General features: G+C 40.2%; 1 protein-coding gene across 2 annotated transcripts; it reads left to right on the forward strand.

Moving 5' to 3' along the window:
* Nucleotides 1-313: 313 nt before the first annotated feature.
* LOC115060896 (toll-like receptor 13) lies at nucleotides 314-5,667 on the forward strand. 2 transcript variants are annotated; one of them, XM_029529037.1, is made up of 5 exons: nucleotides 314-461; nucleotides 765-1,305; nucleotides 1,381-3,343; nucleotides 3,811-3,928; nucleotides 4,774-5,667. In XM_029529037.1, exons 1-5 carry the CDS (start codon nucleotides 406-408, stop codon nucleotides 5,012-5,014), a joined length of 2,919 nt encoding a protein of 972 aa, XP_029384897.1. In that variant the 5' UTR covers nucleotides 314-405; the 3' UTR covers nucleotides 5,015-5,667. The 2 variants fall into 2 exon arrangements, with proteins under 2 accessions (XP_029384897.1, XP_029384896.1); XM_029529036.1 differs by having other exon boundaries at nucleotides 765-3,343.
* Nucleotides 5,668-5,914: the final 247 nt, after the last annotated feature.

The raw sequence follows: 5,914 nt of genomic DNA on the forward strand, positions 1-5,914 counted from the left end.
TGTTTCAAAGGAAGTGGGGGAGAAAAAAAAAAAAAAAAGAAAAGACAAAAAATCTGCAATTCCCTGCTTAGCACATAAAAATACAAATGAGTAGCAAACGTATCAAAAATCTACAAGGAGATGATTGTGAGTTCTGGAAATATTAACGATTTTCTGAATTTTCAAATTCCTTGAATGCTCAGAAATTTGAATTAAGTAAACTTCAGGTCAAGACACTCCACCCCATAATCTGCTCACTTCCTCTGTTATTAAAAGGAGAAGAGGCAGCGAGCAGAGAAGAACTGTTGAGCCACCACATGGGACAGACATTCTTCCCATGACCAGGAGATATTTGAAAGATACACTTTATATTCACCCTTTTGAATCGGGAAGCACGACATTTGGACAAAGATTGAAACTTGAAGAATGAGATTCTGCAAACTGGAGTTCAATGATGAAGAAGCTCTTCACCCTGTGACTCAGTAAGTTACTCATAACATCAGGCTGACTGATACATGTGATTTAATAAGATTTTCATGACCGCTAAAGTTTGTTGGTAGTCTGGACCAAATCAAAAGATGTTCATCTTGATATTTTTGAATTCAGGCCAACATGTTCAATCTAAATTCTGCCTTTATAGTTATTCTCCATTGTGCCTATAAGACCAATGACGTAACAAACCTTTAGAGGAAATAATTGTAAACTTTGCAGTGTCAAAGTTAAAGAGGCAGAATTTGTTGTGTCCTTGCTTCTGATGGACTTTTTTTTTTTTTTTTCTTAAACAGCATTATTTTCTGCACTTTGTCAGCTGGAGTTAACACAGGCTGCACTGAATGGGATTTTAAAAAAAAAATGGCTGCTGAAGTGAAAACAACAACAACGGGGAAAAGAAAACATTTTCACCTCGTAACTTTTTTCTGCTTGCTGAATATCAGCTGTTTTGTTGTTCCAGCCACGGGATTTGCACTCAAGACTTGCAAAATCAGTTCTAATACTGCCAAATGTCTCAAGAGTGAAGTTGTTCCTCAAGATATTCCCTCAACGGTGATAAGTTTAGACTTGGCTACAAACAAAATTTCAAAAATAAAAAGCTCAGATTTCAAAAATCTGCCCCTTTTGACACAATTAGATCTAAATCGCAACTTCATTTCGCAGATAGATAACGGTGCCTTTTCCGATCTGGTTTCCCTTAAGAGGTTAAATCTAAATAATAACAAACTCGTCCAACTTGGAGAGGATGTTTTTAACGGTCTGAGCAACCTCACCCAGCTCAGGATTATTGGGAATCGCATAAAAGTTGTAGGAGCCACGTCTTTCAAGCCCTTGATAAACTTAAAGTTTTTGGACTTTTCTCACAACAAACTGCAGGACGTAAAAAAAGTTCATTCTATAATACGGCATTTACCTAATCTACAAGAGCTGTATATTAAAAACAACCATTTCACCTCTTTTCACTCATGGGAGCTGACAAACAGCTCGGTAGGACTTAAATATCTCGATGTGTCTCAGAATCCCATCAAGATCTTTCAGATCACTGCAGATGTTTTACCAAATCTCACCTGGCTTAATATCGGCGGTTCCTTTGTAAAGCACCAGATGAGATGGGATGTGAAAAACAAGACTTACCTCGGTAGAGTGTCTACTGTAGATATGACGGGAGTTCAAATGGCTTTAGACGACATCAAACTGTTACTACAGACTGTGAACTCCTCACTAACGACTTTAAGGATGAATGCAATTAAACATAACTGTGCAGCACTGATCAACATTTCCTGCTCCATCCCAACATTGTCCAGTCTGCAGTTCCGCAAGTATAAGATCAAACATGTCGGCTCAGATTTGTTCAAGTTGTGCGTTAACCTCACACAGTTAGATCTAGCGTACAATCAAATAGAAAACATCAGCGACAACACGTTCAGATCTCTTCAGCGTTTGAGAATCTTAAGTCTGAGTCACAACAGGCTCTCATCAGTTCCAGCTGCCACGAGGAACCTATCGGCTCTTGCCGAGTTGGACCTGAGCTCAAATCGCATTAGCCAACTTGAATGTGACGATTTTGCCAATCAAACAAAGCTCAGACAGCTCAACCTGTATCTGAATTCGATCACAGCTCTGAAAGAGTGTGTTTTCAAAGATTTGGTGCAACTGCAAGTTTTAAAGCTACAGAGCAACCGCTTGTCCAAGTTAAATGGAGCTTTCAAGGATTACTTGACAAACCTTAGACGTCTACAGCTGAACAACAACACGCTCACTACTATTGAATCTGGAGAATTCACAGGCTTACAATCCCTCCAGAACTTGACTTTACATGACAATCAAATAGGTAAACTTGAAAAGGGGTGTTTCACTGGACTGGGGAATCTGACAGATATGTTGCTACAGCAGAATCAAATAAAAGAGGATGAATTAAATCCACATCTTTTCAATGATCTGGTGAATTTGAGAAGACTAAACTTGATAGACAACCATATTAAATATGAAAACCAATCAGTTCTGCCTTATGCTCCTTTTTCTCAGCTGTCCCTTCTAGAGACATTGGAGCTAACTTACCAGCGCGGCAGGGGGAAGTCTCGACTGCCTACCAACTTTCTGCAAGGTTTAAAAAATCTGCAGGTCTTCAAGATCAGGAACATTCAACTTTTATCCTTGAACAAAGACATATTTATACACACACCTCAGCTGCAAGAACTTGACATGAGCGCAAACGAAGTTGTGGGTCTTACTTCAGAGTGGTTTAAACCAATTCCAAACCTTAAAAGCCTTTACATTTCCCGAACAAGTCTCAGTTCTCTAGATTTCCTTATAGATGCCAACCTCACCAAACTGAGCTTCCTGCAGGCGAAAAAGAATAAATACTCAATCATCAGAGAAGAAGTGATTAGGTCTGTGCCAGCTCTTGTCTATTTGGATATTGAAGGAAACAGTTTCAGGTGCGACTGTGATAACTCCTGGTTTCTCCAGTGGGCTAAAAACAGCAGCACAACGCAGGTTTTCGATGCGTACAGCTTTGAGTGCAACTATCCTGTGAACTTTAAAGGTGAGAAGCTGTTGAGCTTCGACGTCCGGTCCTGCTCAGTAGACATCGCATTCATCTGCTATATCTCCACCACGAGTGCAATCCTCCTGTTTATGGTGGTGTCCTACACCTACCATTTCCTGAGGTGGCACCTGGTCTACGCCTACTACCTCTTCTTGGCTTTACTCACTGACAAAAAACATAAAAACAAGCAAGTGCCCAATCAGTACGACGCCTTCATCTCCTACAACACCCACGATGAGCCCTGGATCATTGAAGAGCTGCTGCCCAAACTGGAGGGAGAACAAGGGTGGCGCTTGTGTCTGCACCATCGAGACTTCGAGCCGGGTAAGACTGCTTTCTAATCTGCTCCAGCTGCACCGTGTTAAACAATGAGAGACCCATCATGCAGCTAAAGAAGTGATATCATAAAAAAAAAATAAAATAAAATAAAAAAAGAGACAAAAATCAACTCTGTTCGAATACATGAGTAAAGGACAAGCCAAAAATCCTGAATTCAGAGTAGCTAATGTTGCTGGTTCCAGTTTCAACTTCCATTCATTCACCTGCAGGTGTCACCATATCACTGCATTTTTATTTATTTTATTTTTTTAAACTGGCTTCAGAGGATTACTGGTTGCTGACTGTTTCCCCTTTCTCTGCCTCAAGTACTTCAGTTAGCGATTTCTAAAACAGTCCATCAACAAACATTTTCTCTTACTTGGTATTTTCTCCAGACTTCAGTAGGTGGCACCATATTACTGATCAGAACAGTGACTATGGTCTTACTGAGGACGGCTTCCTCTCTCCCTCAGGTAAACCCATCATAGACAATATCACAGATGCCATCTATGGAAGCAGGAAGACCATCTGCGTGATCAGTCGAAGATACCTTGAGAGCGAGTGGTGCTCCAGAGAAATCCAGGTGGCCAGGTAACGTATCAGCTCCCAGCTTGCATGAAGCAAACTAATGTTTAACATCCACACACGTCATCAGCTGTTGCTTTGAACAGACACACTCAGTTTAAAAGCTGATTTGGGAGTTACTTATGGAACATGACAGCTCTGACAGTCTTACAGGGGGCTGTAACACAGGCTGCCTTAAATAATGGAGGCCCTGATTAGGGAAATTGAGCTCAGGTGTGGGAGTGGACAGGGCCAGTCAGGTGATCAGGAACCCAGGAAGCATACGGGGACATCTGGTGGCTGGAGGTGTAAAATGTAGTTGATGGAAATTTCTCTGAGCAGCAGAAGAAACTGAGGAAGTGGTGAGGTGGCCAAAGAAAAAAGGCAGAGTAAGCAAGCCACTAGAGGGAATCATGACACACTGAAAATGAATGATGAAATGAATCCCCGCCACAAAAGTCTTGATCTCACAGTTTCATTTATTCTTTTTATTTATTATTTTATTGAAAACTAAGCAGACTCAGCCAAATGTTTGGGTTTTTTTTATATATATATATTTTATAAGAGACTGTTTATTTTATTCAGTATTTTCAGATATTTCCCCTAAGCCTGTGTGTTCATTCAGAAATGGTTAGAAGTGCCAAAGAGGAGAAGGAAGAAGCCAAAAGAATAGATAAAATAAATAAAATAAGATTCATTGGAGCAGATGTTTCGACTTGGAATAGGGGGAATGATTGAACATGACTTTAATTGTAGCTAAGACATAGTTCTCTTCTGCCTGATATCGTCTCTACAAATGAAGTTTATAAGTAGAATTGTCTTGGCATGATTTGCCTTCGTAGCCTCTCATCCATCTTGTTTGTCCCGTCTAGCTTCCGTCTGTTCGATGAGCAGAAGGACGTGCTGATCCTGATCTTCCTGGAGGAGATTCCCACCTGTGAGCTGTCTCCTTATTACCGCATGAGGAAGCTGCTGAAGCGGCAGACCTACCTGAGCTGGCCTCAGGCTGCACAGCACACCGAGCTCTTCTGGGAGAAACTTCACCAGGCTCTGACCGCCGGAGACGATTTTGGCCAGGACGCCTTCCAGCTCACTGTGGTGGACAGACACTGATAAATAACAACTTCACTACTATTACTTATTGCTGTCATGTATTAAATATGATGTTTTTCTATATGTCTCTGATATTTAGATATTTATTCATGACCAGCCTTCTTATATTAACTAAACAACCAGAAAAGCACAGGAGTCCTTCAAACCAAAAAAACTCATCCTTTCAAAACTGCACGCTCTCCGTAATTGCACTGTTTCCATTTTATTTTTTATAGTTTTCGACCTGTGTTTTTACTGTCTGTTTCATCTTTTGTAAAGTGTCCTTCAGTGTTTTTGAAAGGCGCTTATAAATGAAATGTATTATTATTATTGAACTGTTCCCATTTCTGTGGAAACTATCCCCAACTTCCTGATAATCCTCAGATCTGATGACATCTCTATGTGGAAATGGAGGGGTTTTTTTTTTTTTTTCTTTGTCAATTATTTCCCACCTTTTCTGTGTGAGAGTTAAACTTTTGTTGTTGTTCACTTTCACATTCACCTCCACCACTGCTGCAGTCACGGGGGGGACATCTTGTTCAAGGAACTATCAGTATATAAAACACAGATGAGGAAATGAAAAAGGGGATTTGAGAACATATGAACATTCACATCATGCTATTTTCCCACACTGAAGGGAAAATTAAAACTATATGCAAAATCTGTGGTGTATTATTAACCCCCCCCCCCCCCCATAAATAAAAGCTGTTTTTGGATTATTTAGGTTTTTTTGTTTTGTTTTGGGTTTTTTTTAGATACAGATGACACATTTTGTTGAGTGGATCTCTTTTTTCTTTATTTTCACCAACTGCAGACTAAAAGCAAGAACATTTTGCTGTCCCTTGGATCATGCCATTTAAGTTTCTTTTTCCTGAACTGAGTTTGAGCCACAGTGTTAAAGCTCCAGTGCAAACTCACTCT

The sequence above is a fragment of the Echeneis naucrates genome, chromosome 20 (assembly GCF_900963305.1).
Source record: "Echeneis naucrates chromosome 20, fEcheNa1.1, whole genome shotgun sequence".
NCBI lineage: Eukaryota > Metazoa > Chordata > Actinopteri > Carangiformes > Echeneidae > Echeneis > Echeneis naucrates.